Source organism: Trichomycterus rosablanca, chromosome 9 (assembly GCF_030014385.1).
Source record: "Trichomycterus rosablanca isolate fTriRos1 chromosome 9, fTriRos1.hap1, whole genome shotgun sequence".
Lineage (NCBI taxonomy): Eukaryota > Metazoa > Chordata > Actinopteri > Siluriformes > Trichomycteridae > Trichomycterus > Trichomycterus rosablanca.
In genome coordinates, this window is record NC_085996.1 from 15,660,444 (window position 1) to 15,683,292 (window position 22,849).

Here is a 22,849-nt window from a genome sequence, read left to right on the forward strand (position 1 = left end):
AGCATTCATAAGATTACAAACTGTAATTCATTGCAAAAATGGTCAATTGGGTTGAGGATTTAAGCAGACCACAGAAGTTCCTCCACAACAAACTTCTCTTCATGGACGTGCTGTGTTCACTGGGCAGTCATGCTAAAACAGAAAAGGCCTTCCCTAAACTGTTGCCACATTAGAGGCATATTATTCATACACGTGTCAACAGTGGGTTCAGTTAAAGCGCATGAACATAATTAAAAGCAAGTTAGTCCTTACATGGTTTTGAGAGAACATGACAAACTCTTCACAAGGACGTGACCTGTACACAGTAAACCTAGGTCTAGATGCATTCATGACACTGATTAAGTCTAACTGTAAATGTTTGCTTATGAGAAACTGCTATCTCCTGGTTTAGCCTCTACATAATGGGAACAGAGAAGAGACAGTGTTGCGTTCCAAATTCAGCCTCACTCCATAAGAAGGCGCTAAAAATTAAGGTGCTGGACGTTTAAATTGAGCAATATCAGCAAAAATGAAAACATGATCTGTCAAGAGCTGAACCATACACAGACAAATTATTGCTCAGTTGAGTCACTCATCTGAAGTTTTCAAACACAGCATGTCCAGCTGTTGTTGTTATGGCCAGTGAGAATAAAACATCTGGTCCAGTTGTGTTGGTAAAATGGCCTCGGTCATAACACAGACAGAATGGTTACAGAACGTAGTAATGATGCAAGTCTTCTTAAAACATCTAAATTGCATTGTTTTTTGCTGACACATGGTATAGGATATTAAAATAGTATCATGCCTGTTACAGAGTGGGGTGCACAAATTTACACCCACATCACTTGTTTAATGAAACCACATTGATGTACTGCCAGAGCACAAAACAATGTTTGAATTAGGTCTTTAGCCAGAACACACACACATACACACACAAACAGAGTTCAAAGTTTTAACTGGTCAGTAATACCAGTTATGGTAGACTTTAGGTCACTCAGGTCATTTGGGGATTCCAGGTGGTCCAGCTTTTCAAAGGCAGATCTGTTTTTTTTTCCCTGATCTCGGATCAGAACAGCAACTTAGTCTCTGGAATCCAACATTGTTAAACTTTAGTATGTCCCCGAGGTGAAATTCTCATTGGTAATGTCCTGTGCTGCTGCTCTGCAATCAGCACTATGGCCGGTGAAACCTAGATGGAAAAAAGGTGGTAAGCATGTGTTTATGGAAGGTAACATTAAACTGATTTAACAACATTAAACATATATATAATAGTTAGAAACCCAATTTTAAGAAAGTTGGGACACTAGGTAAAATGCAACGTGGGTTTGTTGTAAATACACGCAAATTCCTCATTTAATGCCTGAAACACATTAAAATGGGTGATGCTGTCATGCTTGATAATAAAAGGAGAGCTAGCACTGAGCTACCACTGCCAATAACGGTTTTGAACTGTTCAGGGCACTTTGTACATTTACAGCATTTAGCAGAAGCTTTTATCCAAAGCGACTTACAACTGTGATCATATACAATCCAAGCAACTGAAGGGTAACCGCTGAGCTACTACAGCACTGTATGTAATCAAGGACGGGTCAACATTTTTAACAACACTGTTTCTCCATACACAATTGCAAATGTATTATTATGATTAGGTTATTTAAAAATGAATAGAACTTTATGCATAATTAGCAAGGCCAAAAACTATACTGAATTACGTAACGCAACGTAACACGTCTACTTTCTAATGTGCAGTAGTCAAACAGCAACGGTAGTGAACTATTCATCAGAAGGCTCTTAACCCAATTTAAACTTTAAATAAAAGTACACGAACTGTGCCTTACTGTAACTATGTAAAAGATTTATCATTTTTTAATGATTTTCATTCATACTGGATTCTGTGGCACCACTGAATGTATGTGACAGCACCAAACTTAATAAGTACCCTGTTTTGATTAATGCCAGAGGCATTCAAAATCATCAGCTTAAAGGGGTGACAGCTTAAAAAGTGATGCTCTAGTAAACCAGAACATTTCTCTTCACAAATATATTTGGCTTTGATTCCTGTGTCTTTATTTTCTTTCCATGCATTCTAGAAGTGGAACATTAGAAATCAACGAAAGAAATCTGGGAGGTGACATGAGAGAAACAGGATGTATTCATAGTGTCCATTTTGTTATGGTTGGACAGCTTAAAAGTCTTCTCTTGAGTAAAGTCCTTTAATAAGCTAAATGCAATGTAAAGGATGCATGTTAAAATGTACTGAATTTGTTATAAACAGAACCCGTGTAATATTTTTCTCTAAAATTACATTAGGTTTGTTCATTTGCACATACTATTAATTTTCAAATGGGGCAGTTGTAGCCTAGTGGTTAAGGTACTGGACTAGTAATCAGAAGGTTGGTGGTTTAAGCCTCACCACTGCCAGGTTGCCACTGTTTGGCCCTTGAGCAAGGCCCTTAACCCTCAGTTGCTTAGATTGTATACTGTCACAGTACTGTAAGTCGCTTTGGATGAAAGTGTCTGCTAAATGCTGAAAATTTAAATGCAAATATGTGATCGATCATTAATTCTGAGGTGGTAAGAGCCTGTGCTCCGGGGATTTGAATCCTGAACTTGGCTTACAAATACAAAAGGCATATGCTGTTAGATGAATCTAGCCACTGAAGGAACACATTATTAGTGTACGGTTAGTGCCGGCCACAAGCCTGGATAAATGGGAGGGTTGTGTCAGGGAGGGCATCTGCTGTAAAACTGTGCCAAGTCAAATGTAGACCAATGATCCACTGTGGCGACTCCTTATGTGAGCACCTCTAATAATCATTAATTCAATTATTAAGCCAACATTTTGCAGTTTAAAGCAAAAATATTATTTATTTACAGAAACTGGTAGTTCTAGACTACATCTCTGGAATATTGATACAGAAAATGTTAATCCTACTGAGCTCTTAGGGGAAGGTGCTGGTCTCTAACTTTTTTGGTTTTTCTGTTGATGTGAATGGTGTACCTGCCGGTCCCGTCAAAACAGTTAAAGCCTTTGCATTATTTTTGACTCATCATTTTCTTTTGAAAGTCGATCACTAAGACTTCTAACATTTTAAATGCCTGGATTACTGCAATTCCCTTCTTCCAGCTAAGATAGTAAACCAGCTTCAGCTCATTCAAAACTCTGCAGCCAGAGTCCTCAAATCTACTAAGCGGTCTGCCCACATAACTTCCATCATCCAGCAGCTTCATTGGCTTCCGATAGCCACCCGTATCAAATAATAATTCTGCTTACTTTTAAAGCCTTTCATGGCCTCGCCCCCTACCTACCTTAATGCACTTCTTCACCCTTACTGTCCCAACCGCTCTTAGATCCTCTGGTACGGGCCTGCTAGCAGTCCCCCGTTTTAGACTTGTGTCTGTGGGCTACCGGTCTTTAAGTTTTACAGCCCCCAAATTCTGGAACTCCCTTTCACAACCCCTTTTGCAACTGTTCTCCATCTCTTCCTTCAAAGGTCAATTAAAACCTTTCTCTTTACTGCACAATATTCTTCTTTCTCTATGTCTTGACTTTTTTGTGTTCTTTTCTCCAATGTTCTTTCCTCTAATATTTAACTTGTAAAGGTGTTATATAAATTGAACTTACTACTATTATTTTTTACTATTTGGTCACACACTTTAAGCTATTCACAATTCTGGGAAGAGCTACAAGAAGCATTGTAAAAAACTGTGTAGAACATAAGAATATCAAACATTTGCAGAGCTGTACAGGAATTATGTGATGATTGTAAACACGAATGTATATAAATTTTTTGTTATATATATATATATATATATATATATAAAGCTTTATTTTTGTATAGACAGTCAAGATGTTATTTTACATATAAATATTATTTGGTTTTAGTGCTACAGTATTACGTGTTAGACCACTAACAGTTTTGACCATCAATTTGCTAGAAAGCCTTATTGCTTTAAAAAGCTTCACTTCTTAGCCAGTAGTTATATGTACCTGGTTAGATGTCGACTTGACTCATGCACCTCCATCTCCGTGCTTTTGAACTCATTGAGTTCTTTTCTAATGGCAGCCTATGAAAAAAACATAATAACAGAAAAGCCATAAATGCCACAGAGGAATAAATAAAACTAATCATATTAGTGCTATCAAAGTGTAAGTGAATTTATATGGGGTCAAAGTTTGACCTTGTCTGCAGCAGTAAGGCGGGTCCAGGGTTTGTCTGCTCGTCTGTCATAGTCCTGAGCTTCAGCCACCTCCACATAATCACTAAACCGAATTAGGATCTTTGCCTCTCTTAGCTCCTCTACCGTAGGCCTCTGACTTAGCTGTGTATACAGAGAACTAGCAATTAGCAACATTATCTTTACAGAAAACTCAATGTAGTGTGATCTTGTTTAAAAAAGAGTATGTATGGAAAACAATGATTAGAAGTTTCACCTAAATATAGATGTAGCCTTAGTAGATGTAGTGAATCATTCTTTTAAACCAGTTAAATTAAGACAGTTTAGCACAACCTACACTATATTGCCAAAAGTATTCACTCACCCATCCAAATCATTGAATTCAGGTGTTCCAATCACTTTCATGGCCACAGGTGTATAAAACCAACTGACCAGGGGGGATTATGGTGTGAGGCTGTTTTTAAGGAGTTGGGCTCAGCCCCTTAGTTCCAGTGAAAGGAACTCTTAATGCTTCAGCATACCAAGAGATTTTGGACAATTGTATGCTCCCAACTTTGTGGGAACAGTTTGGGGATGGCCCCTTCCTGTTCCAACATGGTGTGGAAGAACTTGACTGGTCTGCACAGAGTCCTGACCTCAACCCAATAGAACACCTTCGGGATGAATTAGAGCAGAGACTGCGAGCCAGGCCTTCTCATCCCACATCAGTGTCTGACCTCACAAATGCGCTTCTGGAAGAATGGTCAAAAATTCCCATAAACACACTTCTAAACCTTGTGAAAAGCCTTCACAGAAGAGTTGATGCTGTTATAGCTGCAAAGGGTGGGTCGACATCACATTAAATCCAATGGATTAAGAATGGGATGTCACTCATATGCGTGTGAAGGCAGACGATCAAATACTTGGCAATATAGTGTATTTGGTGTACCAAGATATTCGTTTTAGTGTATATTATAATTTTAGAACGATCTAAGTGGCCATCAGTGTCTTTTCTCAGTAAGTCCATGATTATTTTAGCAAGACAATGCCAGGTCTCTTTGTGCACAAACTGTAACACCTTAGCTTCAGTCAAGCACACACAGAAACAGTGTGCTGATCTGTCTACTACTGAAAATGTACTGATCATAATGAAAAGAAGAATCAGACAGTGGCAACCACAAATTGCTAAACAGATGAAGTCTCATATCAAGCAAGAATGGGCCAACCCCCCCCAGACAAAGCCAATCATGTCTGTGTGTAAAAACCAGACTGGCAGATAGCACAAATAGGAATTTTAATCCTGAATTCCAGCGGTAGTGGGCTAGCATTATTTACCACTGTACCTCCTGAGAGCCCTTATAAAATTTAATATTCAAAAAGAAATCTCATGAAATAATGACAAAAGTTTACTTTAAGTTTATTCTCTTGCTCATGTTGATTGCCAAAACCAAGCTTGCATTGCAGACTGTGCCTGTTTTTTTTCCTGAGATTGAAAATAATAATTAAAAATACAATCATAATCATAATGTAAGAACACCTGAGAGAGCAAAAGATGTGGAATGGAAGGGTGGCGATTTCTCTAAATGGCTTTAAATGTCAGTCCTCAACCTCAGAAATTCCATAGGCCACCCATGAAGCATTTGGAGCTCTTAAGATTTGTGAGGACCTTGCCACTATCCTTGCCACTATCCTTGCCAATATCACCCTGGCCTTATTTATTAGGCGGTTTTGGTCTTTGTATCTTCACAAAAACTGCTTGTCTGAATTTTAGTAGTTTTCAGTTTGTGAAGCTGTTTTCCTGAAATGTATCCTTATTAAGGGATCATATCTGCTGCCACTGAGGGGCCATAAAAAAGCTAATCATTATAGAAAATGTAGTGTTTTTGTTAGATGGTTCTCACCTTCCGTGACAATCTTTTCTTTAGCTCCCTCTTCTCCTCAAGCTCCTCCTGCTCATTACGTGCTAGCAGAAAAACAGAAGTAAAAGGAGAAATTAGTGGATTTCCCCACCTATTTTAAACATCTACGTTTAACATAACTAATCTGCGGTCCTTCTCTACCAGCATGAATGCCACACATGAGGCAGAAATTGAAAATGCAGGAGGAATAGGGGATTGGACATGTCTAAATTCTATTTATGCATTTTCCCTTTTTCTTCCGAACTTGTCACATTCAATTAAATTGCCCAGTTGTATTTCTGCTCTTCTGCTGCAGACTTCTACCCTGAACAAGGATGGCTGCACCTAACACCCCCTCCAATACGTGCAATTTTTCAAGTGTCTGTGCAGGCTCAATCAATCAGCCAGCACTAATGAAGAATCCCTTTGTTCCCCCTTCTTCAGACATAGCCAATGATGTCTGTGTAGGTGCCCAGCCGGCCAGTAGCAGAGCTGAAATCTCAACTTGAGAGATCAAGATCTCAGCAGTGGTGGGCTAGCGTGTTTACCCGCTATTCCACCAAAGCACCCAAAATTATATATTTTTAAAAATGTGGATGTGTGTGCTTTATCTCTGTTTTACCTACGTTTTAGGATATTTCTTTGCTCCAGTTCCTCTGCTGTAGGTCTTTGGCTGAGCCTCCTACAAACACAATAAAAGGTTACGATTATCCTTCAGCAAGTATGGGTACAGTCTTAAGTAAAGTTTGGACACCCAAACCCTGGTCAAATTTCAAGTTTAGTTTTTTACAAGTATTTTATAGAGGAGAAACATATTTAACAGCACTGTACTGTTACCAAATTTAATATATTTAGAGAAAAAAACACAATTATGTTACATTTTCAGGTGGCATGGCGGTCCATTATGCTAGCTCAACACTGCAGAGATCTGCAACATTCCTGGAGACACCAATGGGAGCAGTCATAAGTCAGACAAAAAGCCCATTCTAACTTCTGTCCACTGTTAAAAGCACCTACAATTAAAATGCAGGCATCAGAAACTGGACAGTGGAGCAATGGCCAGAGGTTAACCCATGTAACAGAGGCACAAGGACATACTATAGCTTGCAAAGTACAGAAATGACCAGGTACCAGATACCAGAAGATTCTTCTCCCACTGTTTTGTGGAGTTCATGTCTTGGTAATCAGAGCTGTTTTGAAAGCATATTAGGTGGGGGATCCTTAAGCTTTTGGCCCTTTTCCCTCACTATGTATGTAAAAAAGTGTATGTGAGTGATCTAACCGTGTAAGTTTAGTCCCAATTTGCTGTCTGCATTCCAGTCTCTCCTGGTCAGTCATCATGGGTAGAATGTTCTTGTCTTCTAGCTCTCTCTTGGATGGTCGGTTACTCAGTTTTATTGCAAGAGAGTCCTTCCTCAGGATCCTCAGAGCTAGACTGCCTGCTCACAGAAAAAAACGGTGTTACCTTGAAAACTATATAATGTTATTTTAGTGGTTGTAATTCTATATGTGGCTATCAGAATAATAAAAACCGGACTGAAAGTTCAGACCAGCAGTGCTGAAGTGATGTATAATACACTATATTTTCCAAAGTAATTAAGACACCTAACCGTGAGCTTGTTGGGACATCCCATTTTAATAACAAAAGATATTAAAATAACACAGAATGTGCACAGGGGCACAGTCATGCTGAAACAGAAAAGGGCCTTCCCTAAGGTTGTAACCATATAATTTCCTTTGTATACTTGACTTATTACACCTGTTAGCAATTGTTGTAGCTAAAACACATGAATTCAATAATAAAAAGGGGTCCGAATACTGTTGTCCATATAGTGCACCTTTCCCATTTATGATTTTAATGATTTGACACCTATCATCTCCAAGTCTAATTTAAATAATTTAAATGCATAACAGTTTCTCCATTTATGATTTACATTTAAAAAATCCAATTAAGTTGGTCAGAAAAATCATGGAGTACTGAAAATATTTTCTTCAAACCTAAAGGTCAAAAAAAGCTTCAAGAAAACTAACTTAGAATTGAAAATAGATTTTTTAAAGTATTTGTTCTGAAAATTGAGTTTGTAGAGTTAAAGGTTATAAAGTTTTGCCATTTAAAATTATATGTACTTTAGGTGTTTAAATACCCAATATACACCGATCAGCCATAACATTAAAACCACCTCCTTGTTTCTACACTCACTGTCCATTTTATCAGCTCCACTTACCATATAAAAGCACTTTGTAGTTCTACAATTACTGACTGTAGTTCATCTGTTTCTCTGCATGCTTTGTTAGCTACTCTTCAATGGTCAGGACTCTCCCAGGACCACTACAGAGTGGGTATTATTTGGATGGTGGATCATTCTCAGCACTGCAGTGACACTGACATGGTGGTGTGTGTTAGTGTGTGTTGTAGCACTGCTGAAGTTTTTAAACACCTCACTGTCACTACTGGACTGAGAATAGTCCACCAACCAAAAACATCCAGCCAACAGCGCTCCGTGGGCAGTATCCTATGACCACTGATGAAGGTCTCAAAGATTACCAACTCAAACAGCAGCAATAGATGAGCGATCGTCTCTGACTTCACATCTACAAAGTGGACCAACTAGGTAGGGGTGTCTAAAAGAGTGGACAGTGAGTGGGCACGGTATTTAAAATCTCCAGCAGCGCTGCTGTGTCTGATCCACTCATACTAGCACAACACACACTAACACACCACCACCATGTCATTGTCACTGCAGTGCTGAGAATCATCCACCACTCAAATAATACCTGCTCTGTGGTGGTCCTGTAGCGGTCCTGACCATTGAAGAACAGGGTGAAAAAAAGTATGTAGAGAAATAGATGGACTACTACTTCTATATATGGTAAGTAAAGCTGATAAAATGGACAGTGAGAGACAGTGAGCTGATCAGTGTATAAATAAAGAATAATTCATTATCATTTATGTGTTTCTGTAATGTAAACAGGAAATAGACACACACTTGTAAAAAAAGAGTCATCATCCTCCTCATCATCCTCTTCTTCATCTTCCTCTTCCTCTTCCTCTTCGTGTGTGGGTGTGATGTACAGGCGTGTGCTGGGTGTGAGAGTGTTGAATGTGTGCGGTGGAAGTTGATGTATTGCGTCTCTGTTCTCCTTTTCCTCTTCACTCTCCAGCTGTACTGATGGTACCGCCTGTAGCACCGAACTACACGTCAAAGATCAAAGAGGTTAGACACAAAAACACACACTCATATAAAGTAACATGCACCAGAAAACACACACACTCACCTCTCTAGTCTTTGCATGGTAAACACAAGAGTCTTGTTGAGTTCCTCAATAATGCGGCTTGGTGGATGGATGGAGAGTGGGAGTGTGGCGTGCTGCATAGGGTGTGAGTGTGTGAGGGAGTGAGTGTGGGAGTGCATGTTCATAGGCTGGGGGTATTTGAGTGTGAAAGAAAGCACCGGCTCACAGATCATCACTTTTTTAGGTGGAAGAGGTGGAGAGAATTTTCCTAATGTGTCTAGACAAAGATAAAATACAATCTGGCATTAATTAAATTGAATCTGCTGGACCATTGTAGAGTAGACACATTGTGCTGCGCTGAAAAGAAATTTTGGCAAGAAATTTAAAATACAAAGGCAATCCTTACTCTACATTGACACTAGCAAGCAGTGATATGTCCTATATTTTGTCTGTCATTTTTGTGGATGTGGGCACTGACCAAGAAATTACTTTCCAAAAAGAATACATTATACTAAGCATTTAAATACCATTAACTTCAGATTTAAAATTCATTTTACTGTCTTATACACCCAGTAAAAGGTATGACAGCAGTTCTTTATACACATATATTAAGCATTTTCTCCCATTTTCTCCCAATTTAGCATAGTCAGTTTGTCTTCTGCTGTTAGGATCCCTGATTGCAGTCGAGGTGGGTATATTGCTTTATCTGAGTGCTGCTCACACCTCCTTTGACCCACGCACAGCCCTTAGCGGAACCTTTTTTCCACCCATGCACTCTGCACAGGTGCCTCTCTATCTGCTAGTCCTTACCCAGTGTTTGAAGACCTCATCCACATAGTCCGCTCATCCCACCCTAGCAGAAATGTGTCTGCTGCAGGCACTGCCAATTATGCCCACTAGATGGCGCCCAGCCGACCGGTGGCAACGCCAAGTTTCAAACCACCTGAGCACCTATGACAGCAGTTCTTTATAAAATTATGAATTGTAAGTGGATTTAGAGCAGTTGGCAGAGGTAGCTCAGCAGTTAAGGTTCTTGACTAGTAATCAGAAGGCTGCTGGTTCAAGCCCCACCGCTGCCAGGTTGCCACTGTTGGGCCCCTGGGCCAAGGCTCTCAACCCCAATAGCTCAAATTGTATTCAATGATAATTGTAAGTCGCTTTGGATAAAAGTGTCTGCTGAATGTTTTGAATGTAAATGTAAATAACAGACACCAGTGCCATTCAATCAGGCTATTAGATCTACCAAAGCCAATAACTATGATTCTTCATGCACGTTGAATGCTTGCCTATTGCATTTAGGGACTTTTTCAGTTCCGATACCATCCGATACATATACTTTGCATATCGGCCGATACCCGATACCGATCCGATACCATTGTTGAATTAATAAACCGTATACTTTATCATGTGGGAAAGACTTTTTCACTCAACGAGTAAGCATCCGACGCTGCCTTGGTGACCAAATCAATCCCAGCATTCATTGCGGGTCGGGTGCGCTTTTCTTACAGAAAAATAAACATAGCTGACAAGGTGGAGAAACGAATGGAGTTATTATCAAACGTAAATAAAATATTACTGATTTTTAACTTGTATAAACTTATACCGAGTGTTTTTATTTGCAAGTTTGAGCTTGTCAGGAAATGTAACCGTTATCGGTACATGAAGGGAAATGTTATATTGACGTTAGCGTTAGCGCTGTGCTACCTCAGTTCATTGTTTTTAATGGCAAGATGCTAAATGCTAAACCCGATGAAATCGCTGTGTAAGTAGCGCGTTCGAATAACCTGACTTAAAAATTGATGACTTATTAGAATCCTCTCTACTGAGGCAGCCGCTTATGTAGACAGTAAGACAGCAAGGCAGCTCCTTAGGTTTTCGAACACACCCAAAATGTGGCTGCTGACAATGAGAAAAACAGTAGTAGCTTAAATAACTTTTTCAAATAAACTTATCCGTAAATATTTAGTGCAAACAGTAATTCAAAATAAAATATAGCAGCTAAACATGAGTAATAAACATGTTGCCATCGAACTTGTTAGCATAGCAAGCGTGAAATACCTCCATGCAGCTGACTCTTTGGCTCGCTCCATGTTGCTCTTTTTGTTTGTGTTATACGCCATACGTCAGCAGCGCGTCCTGTATGGGCTTAGCATGCGTTGCAAACGAACTAAAGTGAACATATCGGACCCATGGATCGGCCTGATTATCCGATATCCGATCCATCTCATTTTGGTAATATCGGGACCGATATCCGATCTTAATATCGGATCGGTGCATCCCTAATTGCATTGTGGGACTCCAGTGAACCACAGTTGAACAGTGGTAAATATTTTAAATAGTGGCCAGCCTGACTCATCTAGAAATTTCCACTCAGCATTTCCCATTAGTAAAATTGTTTCCATGTTACAGGGCTAAAACCACTGCTGACCAAAGGAACACAGGCCTCCATAATAAGAATGTTTAACATAAAGTAACAGCTAAAAATAATGGGTGGAACGATGAGCTTGGCTGACCTGGCATATTTGATGGGCCAATGAAATCTAAAAAAGAAAGTCTGGGCATCAGTCCATGATCTGAAGCTCAGGAGCAATTAGGTTATGTAAGTAAATAATGATCCAAAGCACAAATCACAAAATAAGGGATCGTAATAAGTGACTGTATTATTACGCACTGTATTATTGTTTGAACAGTTTAAGTGGTCAAAAATGTACAACATGTATTCCTGTGTGAACAGTAAGAAGTGTACCAGCTAGAAGTCTACCTGTTAAGTGGTTGGGTATTCTGCTGTAAGGTTTCGGAGGTAAGGCAGGTGGCTGCTTGAGCACTAATGGTTTGGTATGGGGTACTTCCATGCTGTCTGTTGGCAGTTTAACACATTTTCCAGGAGGAGTGGCTGGAGCTGGCTTTGTGATTTGGCCTACTGGACACATCCCTGTTTCTGCTGACAGTTGTGATGTTTGAGTTTCTGGATCAATAAAAACAAAAATTACAACATTCTATTATTTAGAATTTATTAGAAAGAAGTGATGTATTAAAAAAAAGTTCAACATAACATTGTAAAGGTTTTGGCATTCCCTTTCAAACATGCACTTCTACCTAGGAATTTATCCAGCATTTTTTTTCAATCAAGGTTATGAAAAGGCATTATTGGTGTGAGCAACTCAAAATAATGTATACAGCATTTACTTACCATCAATAATCCAAACGACCAGAAAACACGGACAAACACTGCAAAGCATTTCATGTTTTACCACCACTTTTTTCTGGTCAGGGTTGCAATGGGTCCCCAGAATCACTGGGCACAATGCAATAATCACAGGGCCTTGGCCACTACCCCCCTAGACACAGCCTACAATGTCTGTATGTAGACCTCTGACAGGCCAGTAGCACCACTGGGGATTCAACTCTGGATCCCAGTGGTAGTAGACTAGTGGTGCTTTTGTGGGCTAGTGGGTTTCCAGAGCATTTGTGAGACTTCAGTCTAGCATCTAGCAATCTTCAATCTTTACACTAACACCTTATCAATGAATAACATATAATACAATGTTTATCTAAAAAGTTGACTGAGCCTGGCATCACAGTTCCAGAGAAAGAGCAGGTTGCCAAAGAGGAGCTAGCAAGTCTGTATGAGAGAACCCATGATATACTGAAACACTCCCACCTGGCGCAAATTAATAATTAACAAGGTCCAAGTGATCATCGGTTTAGGAGAAATTGACTAATCGATCATCTGCCCCTAACTGGCATGGCACATGAAGCAAGATTCTGCAAACCAGTGTGACCTGTTACAATAATGTTATGAGTTTATGTTTCCTCAGGTTTTTTAATAAAATAATAAAATTTAAATAAAATAAAATTTATCTCCTGAATGCAGTGCCAGAGAGAAAATGCCACTAATGAGCAAACTTCACGATGTAAAGTAGGTCACTAATGGGTAAAATGTGTATGGACATAGCACAATAATTATTGTTTGAAGCTGTGAGCTATTTTTGCAAAGCCAGAACATTACAGGTAAAAACAACCCTGTAACATCTGGAGTTATGAAAGAGTAAATAATAAAGAAAGTTAATAAGTTGATGATGTTCTTGTCTTGAATACCTGTTTCAGCTTCATTGGTCTCCTGGGCTTCAGATATAGGACTGATAACTGTTAGTCTGTCCAGCTCTGTCATACATGTATGCTCACTTTCTACTTCCACCTCTCCTGTAAAGAGAGAAATAAACCTGCAGATTAACGACCAGACAAATACAGAAAGCTGATCATACAATTATGTTTTACCAACGTAAATTCTGGATACTAGTAGGCTTTACGTGATTGTTATGTGATTGTGTGTTTAAGTTTGAACCTTTTTCATTGACCTCCTTGAGAACTCCTCTCTTGATCAGCTCCTCTCTGCTCTGCCTTGTGGACATCTTTCTCTCCAACACTAAAGAAAAGACAACAGCCATCCATCACACATCAGAAGATGGCAACGTACACTATGGCTTCTCAGCTGTTACGTGTGGCAAATATATAAATATCTGTGTGTACCAGCGGAAGTCTGCTTAAACTTGTCACTCTTCTTTTTCCTCCATTTCCACGGCTTGAAGAATCGCCCCAAGCTTGCTAGCTTACTTCTCCTACGAATTGGTGGCGTGTGAGTGCCTGGGACCAGCGAATCTGAGCGCATTGCAGCCAGGCGCTCTGCACCCCCAGCTGTAAAGACAAACCACAAACAAAACCATAAAAATAAACATTAAAGCTTTAAGCATGAAGGATAAGGGGCAGCTACAGTGAAGTGAAAAAGTAATTGCCCCATTTCAGATTGCCTGGATTATCACATGTTTGGTAGACCAAATAATTTCAGAGAACTTAAGTAAAAATCCAAAAATCTGCTACAATTGTAGCTAGTCAAGTGGGTGCTGCACAGCAAGATCTTGTTGACCTGCATTTGCGTATGTTTTATGGACAAACCCTAATAATGTGTTGCCAATGTTATGCTCTTATGTCCTGTCTCATCTGTCCGCCCCTGCATCACCCGTGCTGAACCTGTGCTTTAGTTACTTAAATAAGGACATATTGGCGCCCAGGTGGCGCAGCGGGATATTCCGCTGACGCACCAGCACCGAGTTTCTGAACCTCCCGGTTCGAGGCTCGGTGTTGCCACCGGTCGGCTGGGCGCCATCTGGCGGGCATAATTGGCAGTGCCTGCAGGGTGGGGGACCGGACTATATGTGGGTGGGTGGGTCTTCATGCGCTGCGTAAGGACCCTGATTTGCAGAAGAGACGCCCGTGCAGAATGCACGGACGAGAAGAGGAGGGCTGTACACGTGTAAAGAAGGCGTGGGGCAGCGGCGTGCTCTCCTTGGATGCAGGTCTGGTGTGCCTGTTAGCAGCGGAAGACAGATTGGAAGCGCTAAAAATTGGGAGAAAAATTGGGGAGAAAATTCGGAGAAAAATAATAATAAAAAATAAAAATAAAAATAAGGACATATTGGTGGGTTAAAAAAACAGCCACATTCAGTTTAGAAGAAACTACTACAGTATCAGTTTTTGTTCAAGTACAGTGGTACCTTGTACCTCGACGTCCCCTAACCTTGAAATTTTGAAACTCAACGCCCACAGTCGAGAAATTTGTACCCTTAAACTTGACGTTTCCCCTAAGTTCAACTTGTGTGTGACTGCTGCTTTGTTCAGCGCCTGGCTTGAGCGGTATGGTAAAACGTCTTCAAAGTGCGTGTATGAGACGATTCTGCATTTGTGTGAAATAACCGTCAAATTCACTCTGAAAGCGTTCACATGTATCTGTGTTAATCTGGATTTTCCTCCTGTTTCACTTTTAAACTTGTGTTATAGCTCGGGGTTCTGAAAAATGGTGAGAATCAGCTTTTCCGAGAGAGTCTAAAAAGCTGTATTAAAAGAAAAACATAGAAACACTAAGCCTCTCTTAAATATAACTGCTCGTAAGTTCTCTCTACTAATAAAATTCCTCACTCGTTGTTTTAGTACAATAAGTTACATTAAGCTTTGTGCACCGCCACACTCCATAGGAAATAACAGCACAGTCAGTGCAAAAGTTATTTTGCTGCTTCTCATGTGAATACGCCTTTACTGAACGGAATACGGTATTCCAAGATCAAGCATCTCCACAATTAAGAAGCATAATAAAACTTAAAAGAAGTAAAGGTAAAGATGTTTTATTGTATTAAACTGTATTTAAGTGTTTTATATATTATATATCATTATATATTATGTTATATTTTCAGTGTATAAGTGTCAAAAATAACCTCATTATTTTACATTAGCCTAAAATATATGCAGTTTAACAGGATCATGGAACGCATTAACAGGTTTCCCATACATCCTTATGGGAAAAATATCTTAAAACTCAACACCTTCTTGATGCCACTCCCAGAACTAACTGTATTTTTATTATTGTATGGCCAACAATGTACACTATATGGCCAAAAGTGTTTGGACACTTGACCAAATAGTTAAAACAAATCAAGAAAGCCTCATTCAATGTTACAGTTCATTCCAAAGCTGTTCAATGAGGCTGAGGTCAGGGCTCTGTGCAGACCATTGGAGTTTCTTTAAAGCTACCTTTTCTTTATGTCTTTATACACCTTGCTTTGTGCACTGGAATGCAGTCATGATGGAACAGGAAAGGGTCTACCCTAAACTTATGCTGCAAAGCTGGAAGCATGTAAATTCCTTTATATAATTGATTTATGACATTTGTTAGGAATTGTTTTAATTCGGTAATTAGAAGGGATTTTATTTATTTATGTAGGTATGTCACTCATTTGCTCACTCGTTCACTCCCTCACTCACTCATGTTATCACCACCGCGGCTGCAGTTGCTGCAGATGTGCTTGATGTGGCCAGTCAACGCCAATGCAGTGTTGTTGTTATTCGGAATCGCTTTCATCAGACCCAACACTCCCCATCTGTCCGGCATGCAAACTGAAGAACATGTGTCCTCTCGAGGCCGAGGTATTAAGCAGGAGGTGATGTACGGGTAGGTCGCCATGTCGAAGCTCAGCACAGTGATGCTGGTGTATACAAGCCGAGAAAGAGTAAAGCAGCTTCGGTTCGGGCCTCGTCATACCGAAAAGGCGAGAATACCACTTCTCCTTCTACCGCCTAAATACATACTGACTCTCCCGTACTGCTAAAGAAGATATTTACCTCGTTATAATGGCGTACATTCATACAAAAATAAACACTAATCCATGCTTTAAAAAAGCACAGCCAATCTGTTCTTTTTAAATCCCGCCATCAACTGCAGCAGGAGAAGCGCCCCTCAGTAATAACTGCGCATGCTCACTGTTATCTTCTCTCCAACGCTGCAATCCGTATTAAAGTTACCCCCCATAATACAGTAAAACCCCGGTCAGGACACCAGTGCATCGCAGTGTTCCCCTTAAACGTAGCCAATTATGACTGTAAGCATATGTAGATGCACCGGTGGGGATTCAAACCCTGGGTTTTGTGAAACTTTTTTTTTTAAATATTTTATTTATAGCTTTATCAGATTTAAACATGGAACAGGACAATAATACAAATGTGAACAAACACACAACCCTATCTACTCCCCACCCACAGACAATTTAACACAGCAATGATAATAACAAAAATTGTAAAATGAGAAAATTCAAAAGAAGAGAAAAAAAATTATAATAATAACACATAAATAAAGTAAAAAAAAAAAAAAAATTACTTAAGGTCCCCTAATCTGTCCAAAAACCTGCCCATAAAAACCATCCCATATCTTTCTGTCAGAATGGTGCGGTTACGACCTCTGCTGGCTGATTAGAGGCGCCTACACAGAGATGAGGAAAGAGTGCTCTTAGGGTGTGTCCCTCCGTACACAACGCTAGGTGGCGCAACACTCGTCAATGTGTGGGTGAAAAGATGCATGCGGCTTGCTGCTCACGTGGGAGAGGGAGCATGGGTTAGCTTCGATCTCCTCAGTCAGAGCAGAGATCGGCATAGTCGTAGAGAAAGCATGATGCAATTGGACGTGTTAAAGAGGGAGAAAAAGGGAGAAAATGCATTTTTTTAAAAATAAAAAAGGCCTCCAAGCTTTATTTTCACAACATTTCAATCGCTCCATCAGGGCCACGTGAGTCAACTCTGATAGCCATCTTTTAAAACATGGGGCAAAAGGATATTTCCAATTTAGAAGAATTATCTTTTTGGCTGCTTCCATACTGGTCATTAGGATCTGTTGTTGGGTTTGGGAATATTCTGCCATAGACTCAGAGTACCCACAAATGGCCATGGCTGGATCAGGGTGCACATACTTGTTAGGTAGATCAGAAAGGAATGCAAATATATTAGACCAGAAGCTGTGCAAAGTTTGACAGGACCAAAAAAGATGGCCTAAAGTACCCTCCTCAACTTTACATTTCTCACACAGCGGGGAAATAGATACATAGATCTTAGTTTTATTGCTTCTTGCTTAGTTTTATTTTAGAGTAATGAAGTCTGTGGAGAACCTTAAACTGTATCAACCTATTCCTTAAGTTACTAGAACAACGCGCAATTCTGGACAGACCCTCCTCCCAGATCTCACCCGTCACAAAATTATCAGTCCACGCCTCCCTGAAACGGTCAGTATTGGGAGGAGAGAACATAAGAGCAGCAAATTTGGATATTGAATGGCTGAAAAAATGTATGCTCTTTTGGTTTGGAAGTATAGTCTGGTATGGTTTTTTGTAGTGTCTGGCCTGCAAGTAACGAGGATTTTGTGTAACTTGACCACTGCACCAGGTTTTCATATTAAATAACAAAAGTTCCCTCCCCTGTGCGCCATTGGCTTGTCAGGATATACCAGCTTTAATCAGCTGGATGTGTTAGTAAGGCTTTTAAAGTAAAAATGCCCAATTTTCCCAAACAAGAATTAAATTTTAGTACAATTGCGACCTCATGTGGCTGATCGATGCATCTGCACTTGTGATGGATGATATGTGAAGTGTCTTTCTGTACGGGTTCTCTGTGAGACTCCACCACTGGCAGATGAAAAGACACTGCCGGCGACATCTCCTCTCTCTTTGGTTGACCTTATCGTAATTAAGTACCACACTGTCTACAACCTTCTTTTTTTATGCATTTTCTCCCCTTTTCCCCCCTTTTTAGCACGTCCAATTGCCCAATTGCATCATGCTTCCTCTCTGCCTATGCCGATCTCTGCTCTGACCGAGGAGATCGAAGCTAACCCACGCCCCCTCCGACACGTGGGCAGCAAGCCGTATGCATCTTATCACCCACACATTGACGAGTGTTGTGCCACCTAGCATTCTAAAAAAAACCTCTTCTAAAAAAGTAGCAGAGAGATAGGCAACTGAAAATTGCATTTTGACAATTCAGAACAGAATGTACTCTGGTCAGACAAAACCAAAATATAACTTACATATAACTTATAATATAACTAATTTGGCACATTTCAATAACTTTGTTTCGCATCTGTATTTAAAACTCTTTAGATCATGTGCTGCTTTATGCGACCTTCCAGCCTGCTTTACATTACCAGACTGGATTTATCACTTTATTTAAGTGATGTTTAGATTCAACAGGTCTGGCAGTAATCATGCCTGCTTGTGGCTAGTGAAAATTAAATCATGTTTTTAAAAAGCACTTTGTGTTACGTGGCGTTTTTTTTTTTATGTATAAGTGTGAAAATTAGGTATAAAAAGTAGAAATTGGGAAGGGGACAAATACTTTCCATGGCATTTTCAATACTTGTTTACCAATTTTTATTTATTAAAATTATCTAATTTTATCTTTTAGACTTACTATTACAATATTTGTAAAAACTAAGATATTAAAATAAAATATCCCCACTGGACTGGCTTTAGAGTTTCCCCACAGGGGTGGTAATGAAATAAATGTTAACATCACAAGAACAGTAAATATGTTTATAATAAACTGGTCAAGGTTTTATATCATAAGTATATAAAGTATATATAATAGTGATATAAAGTATATTTTATATCACAAGTATACTTGCAAATGGTACTATTTGTTTTGCAAATTTGCACATGGTACTGTTTTATTTGCACAGCTTAAATTGCACACATAATGTCTATAACTGCACCGTTTTTATATATTTCTTTAGATTTTTTATCTTATCTTTGTATAACATTACTTTTAATTTTTAATTCTTTCCTGTACAACATTGTCATGTCATTGTGTGATGCTTGCGATAATTGTAAATTGCTGCTGTAACACTGCAATTTCCCTTCGAGGATCAATAAAGTAATCAATCAAAAAAAAAAATCAATCAAAAGTCACTATTTCTTCTTACTATAACATTACCTATTTCTGCTGAAGTCCATGTAATACAGTGCTAAATAATACAAGTTTATTTCTAATAAGCAAAGCTACGTATATGTCAAGTATGTTACATTTTACTTCATGGGTAATAGCCCCTTAGTTATAAAGAAGTACATAAAATACAACTTAAAGATACTGTTTGGATATGTGGGGATGGTGTTGAGGCACAAAGAGACAGAATTGGGACATGGGGCATGCTGAAAATCCTGGATATTACTGGATAGCTATTGTCTAATGACTGGAAAATTGCACTCAGTCACAAAAAACGTCAATCACTAAATAGCTCTAAATTAGCCTAATTAGTATAATGAGTAGCTAGCAGAATACTTAGAGGTTACCCTATCCACATTATTGGATTACAACTAAGTGGGAGAAAATGCCTATTTCTCTTATTTCTGACTCTCATACAAACACACGAGAAGTTTTTTCCATTTTTTTTCATCAACCGCTTTATCTGGGTTAGGGTCCCAGTGAGTCCAGTTCCATCCAGAATCACTGGGCAAAAGGCATGACCAGGTGCCAATCTATCGCAGGGCTTCAGCCATGCCCAAGCAGCAGGCACATGTCAACATAAATTTTTACCATAACACAAAATTACTTTTAATCTTTGTTTTAATACACTATTTAATTAAATTACTTACTGAAAAAGATTAAATAAATGGAAGCAATTCTGCCCCACTAATCGATTAAGCACTTTGTTGGCTGTGACGTGGCTGTGAGCTTGTTAGACATCCCATTACAGAACCATGGGCATTAATGTGGAGTTGCTGTCCCCCCCATGCAGATGTAACACAACCAACAACACTGTTCAGAAAAGGCTTTACATAGAGGTTTTAAAGCATGTCTGTAAGAATTTGTGTCCATTTAGACAAAAGAGCATTTGTGAAGTCATGCACTGATGTAAGACGAGAAGGTGTTGCTCAAAATTGACATTCTATTTAGTATCTCCAATTCACCTCACTTGCATGTCTTTGGACTGTGGGAAGAAACCAGAGCACCCGGACACGGGGAGAACATGCAAACTCCACACAAAAAAGACCCAGACCACCCCACCTGGGGGTTGAACCCAGGACCTTCTTGCTGTGAGGTGACAGTGCTACCCACTTGGCCACCATGCCACCCATCCATACACACCAATCAGCCATAACATTCTGCCGCCTCCTTGTTTTTACACTAACTGTCCATTTTATCGGCTCCACTTATCATATAGGAGCACTTTGTCATTCTAAAATTACCAACTGTAGTCCATCTGTTTCTCTGCATGCTTTGTTAGCCCCCTTTCATGCTGTTCTTCAATGGTCAGGACTCTCCCAGGACCACTACAGAGTAGGCATTATTTGGGTGGGGTGTTAGTGTGCAGTGTCCTGTGACCACTGATGAAGGTCTAGAAGATGACCAACTCAAACAGCAGCAATAGATGAGCGATCACCTCTGACTTTACATCTACAAGGTGGATCAACCAGTTAGGAGTGTCTAATAGAGTGGACAGTGAGTGGACATGGTATTTAAAAACTCCAGCAGCTGTGCTGTATCTGATCCACTCATACCAGCACAACACACACTAACACACCACCACCATGTGAGTGTCACTGCAGTGCTGAGAATGATCCACCACCTAAATAATACCTGCTCTGTGGTGGTCTTGTGGGGGTCCTGACCATTGAAGAACAGGGTGAAAGTGGGCTAAAAAGATATCCAGAGAAATAGACGGACAACAGTCAGTAATTGTAGACCCACAAAGTGCTTCTATACGATAAGTGGAGCTGATAAAATGGACAGTGAGTGTAAAAGGAGGTGGTTTTAATGTTATGGCATCCTCAAGCGGAAGGTGGAAGAGCGCAAAGTCTCGAATATCCGCCAGCTCCGTGATGTCGTCATGGAGGAGTGGAAAAGCATTCCAGTGGCAACCTGTGAAGCTCTGGTAAACTCCATGCCCAGGAGAGTTAAGGCAGTTCTGGGAAATAATGGTGGCCACACAAAATATTGACACTTCAGGAACTTTCACTAAGGGGTGTACTCACTTTTGTTGCCGGTGGTTTAGACATTAATGGCTGTATATTGAGTTATTTTGAGGGAAGAATAAATTTACACTGTTATATAAGCTGCACACAGACTACTTTTCATTGTGTCAAAGTGTCATTTTGTCAGTGTTGTCCCATGAAAAGATATACTTAAATATCTGCAGAAATGTGAGGGGTGTACTCACTTTTGTGATACACTGTACATATACACATCAATACATACACATATACATATATACACATGTCCACAAGTCTGTATTGTATTGAAAGTGGTTATTTGTGTTGGAAGTGGGTGCTCCTACTCACTATTCTGGTTGAGGGCCTGAATAGCTTGCAGGAAGAAGCTCCTTCTCATCCTCTCTGTCTTGGCTTTTAAGGAGCGAAATCGTTTCCCTGACCGCAACAGAGAGGAGTCCATTACTGGGATGGCTGGGGTCCTTCACTATCTTCCTGGCCTTGGAACAGCACCTTTTGATGTAGATGGACTGCATGTCTGGTATTTTAAATGTTATATATTTTAAACTAGAAAATGAAAATCACTTGACTGGCTTAACAGTGTAATTCGACAAGTTCAGAAGCTCGTTCTAAACGGCACGTACACACACAGATCGACACACATGGTGGGTCAGTGATTAGCTCCTTTTTTTGCATAACCCTGACTGCTCATGCACTTCACTGATCTTTCTTTCTCACCCTCATTTACACAGATGCAGGGATCAGTAGGGGGCAAAGCCTCATGCAGGTTATATCTGTGTAGGTACAAGAACTCCTGGCTAAGAGCATCTATTATCCATTACAAGCCTTAACAGCTCACTTTCCCTTCAACACACACAGTTTGCCATGCAACATCAAGCAAATGACTATTGATCTAACACACAAGAATTAAACATCTCTTGTATAATACACCCACAAAAGGATAAGCGCACACATAGAGATAGAGTTGTATTTAGCTTTCTAGGCTTTCATGCACAGGATGATTTATTTTAATACAATCTCTCTAGCCTTATAAGAGGCTTTTTTCTGTCATGAAGTCTGTCATGGAATGTTAATAAAAAGTGATGAGATAACTCTCTGATCCTCTCTGCCTCCTCTATAATATAACATACAGTATATTAAAAAAATATTCCAACCCCATGACTTTTTGAATAAAGTGATCTGATCAAGGACAGTCGGATCACCACACACCCGCTGTGACACATATTTAATCCGCGGCCACATCTTATAACATGCTTGTGTTGG

General features: G+C 39.7%; 1 protein-coding gene across 2 annotated transcripts; it reads right to left on the reverse strand.

Moving 5' to 3' along the window:
• Window positions 1-787: 787 nt before the first annotated feature.
• Window positions 788-16,444, reverse strand: phactr1 (phosphatase and actin regulator 1). 2 transcript variants are annotated; one of them, XM_063001175.1, is made up of 13 exons: window positions 16,083-16,444; window positions 13,800-13,964; window positions 13,615-13,695; window positions 13,368-13,472; window positions 12,031-12,234; window positions 9,312-9,546; window positions 9,023-9,228; window positions 7,318-7,474; window positions 6,662-6,717; window positions 6,039-6,100; window positions 4,162-4,302; window positions 3,971-4,047; window positions 788-1,168 (listed from the first exon to the last, which is right to left on the reverse strand). In XM_063001175.1, the coding sequence occupies exons 1-13, from the start codon at window positions 16,279-16,281 to the stop codon at window positions 1,153-1,155; spliced, it is 1,704 nt and encodes a 567-aa protein (XP_062857245.1). In that variant the 5' UTR covers window positions 16,282-16,444; the 3' UTR covers window positions 788-1,152. The 2 variants fall into 2 exon arrangements, with proteins under 2 accessions (XP_062857245.1, XP_062857246.1); XM_063001176.1 differs by lacking the exons at window positions 788-1,168; window positions 3,971-4,047; window positions 4,162-4,302; window positions 6,039-6,100; window positions 6,662-6,717 and adding an exon at window positions 6,916-6,974.
• Window positions 16,445-22,849: the final 6,405 nt, after the last annotated feature.

Bases quoted from the DNA above. Each gene is read 5' to 3' on its own strand.
- phactr1 (XM_063001175.1), bottom strand. From the start codon at position 16,281: ATGGCGACCTACCCGTACATCACCTCCTGCTTAATACCTCGGCCTCGA. The intron at 6,718-7,317 runs GTTAGATCACTC...TTGTGTTTGTAG, and splicing joins ATTGGGACTAAACTTACACG to GAGGCTCAGCCAAAGACCTA. The intron at 6,101-6,661 runs GTAGGTAAAACA...TTTTTCTGCTAG, and splicing joins GCAAAGAAATATCCTAAAAC to CACGTAATGAGCAGGAGGAG.